The following is a 1,280-nucleotide window of genomic DNA, read 5'->3' on the forward strand; positions in this document are numbered from 1 at the left end:
AGAGAGTTCTCAAAAGAAGAAGTAAAGATGGCTATGAAGCATCTTAAAAGGTGTTCAACATCACTAATAATTAGGGAAATGCAAATTAAAACCACTTTAAGATTTCATCTTACCCCAGTCAGACTGGCTAAGATCAAGAGAGCAAATGATACCAAATGTTGGAGAGGATGTGGGGAAAGTGGAATGCTCATGCACTGCTGGTGGGATTGCAAACTTGTTCAACCCCTATGGAAACAGTGTGGAGAACTCTTAAAATACTACAAATGAACCTACCATTTGACACAGTTTTACCGCTCCTTGGCATACACCCAAAGAACTCATCCTACTGAAGTCACTTGTACATCAATGTTTGCTGCTGCTCTTTTCACAATAGCTAAGAGATGGGAAGCAACCTAAGTGTCCCTCAATTCACGGGTCGATAATGAAAATGTGGTTCATTTATATGATGAAGTTTTACTCAGCAGTAAAGAAAGATGAAATCATGAAATTTGCCGGTAAATGGATAGAACTAGAAACTGTTATACTAAGTGAAGTAACACAGGCTCAGAAAAAAAAAAACAACAACTTATGTTCTCCCTCATATGTGGATCCTAGTACCAAATCCTTATAAGTGAGTGTGTATCAGACATAACTACAGGAACCAGGACAATGAAAAGGAACCAGGGAGGTAAAGCCTAAAAATTTACAATTTTGAAAGAGATGCATCTTTGCTCTGGATATTGTTATTGAATATGTTAACTGTGTAATAAAATGCATCTTCTAATCATGTGGTTAGTAAATAAATAATTAAAAAAAAAAGATTACCCTAAGAAAAATCTCTGGATAGCATTTACTTTGTTTTGTTTTGTTTGGGGGGGGGGTCGTCTTTTTGAGACGGGGTCCCCCTGTAGTCTCAGCTGGCCTGGAACTCATTATGGAGACCAGGCTAGTCTTGAACTTACAGAGATCCATCTGCCTCTGGCTCCTGAGTGCTGGGATTAAAGGCATGTGTCACCATGCCCAGTCCAGCATTTACTTTTAAAATAAGACCTTGGAAAAGACTGTCCCCAAGGCTTGTTCCTACTGCAATATGATCTTAAGAGAGCTAATTACAGTGCTAATGACAGTGAATAATGGAAACCAGACATTTCAACTGGTACTCACTTGGACACATTACCCACTACTATTGTTTTCTTTACAAAAAGTCGTGAGGTCTCATCTCCTGTGAGATCAGCATTATGTAGTTCTCTTTTATGGGTACCACTAACACCAGAAGTGTCCTGAAAGAAATCACAATCAAA

General features: G+C 38.6%; 1 protein-coding gene across 1 annotated transcript in view; it reads right to left on the reverse strand.

Moving 5' to 3' along the window:
* Positions 1-962: 962 nt before the first annotated feature.
* Positions 963-1,280, reverse strand: part of LOC115069635 (YEATS domain-containing protein 2-like) — an 11,479-nt gene continuing 11,161 nt past the window's right edge. The window contains exon 4 of the mRNA XM_029561721.1: positions 963-1,259. Within this exon, the coding sequence (XP_029417581.1) occupies positions 1,140-1,259 (120 nt within the window). The 3' untranslated portion in view covers positions 963-1,139. The remainder of the gene's footprint in view (positions 1,260-1,280) is intronic.

This window comes from Nannospalax galili, unplaced genomic scaffold (genome assembly GCF_000622305.1).
Source record: "Nannospalax galili isolate Female #2095 unplaced genomic scaffold, S.galili_v1.0 scaffold5834, whole genome shotgun sequence".
In the NCBI taxonomy this organism is placed as follows: Eukaryota; Metazoa; Chordata; class Mammalia; order Rodentia; family Spalacidae; genus Nannospalax; species Nannospalax galili.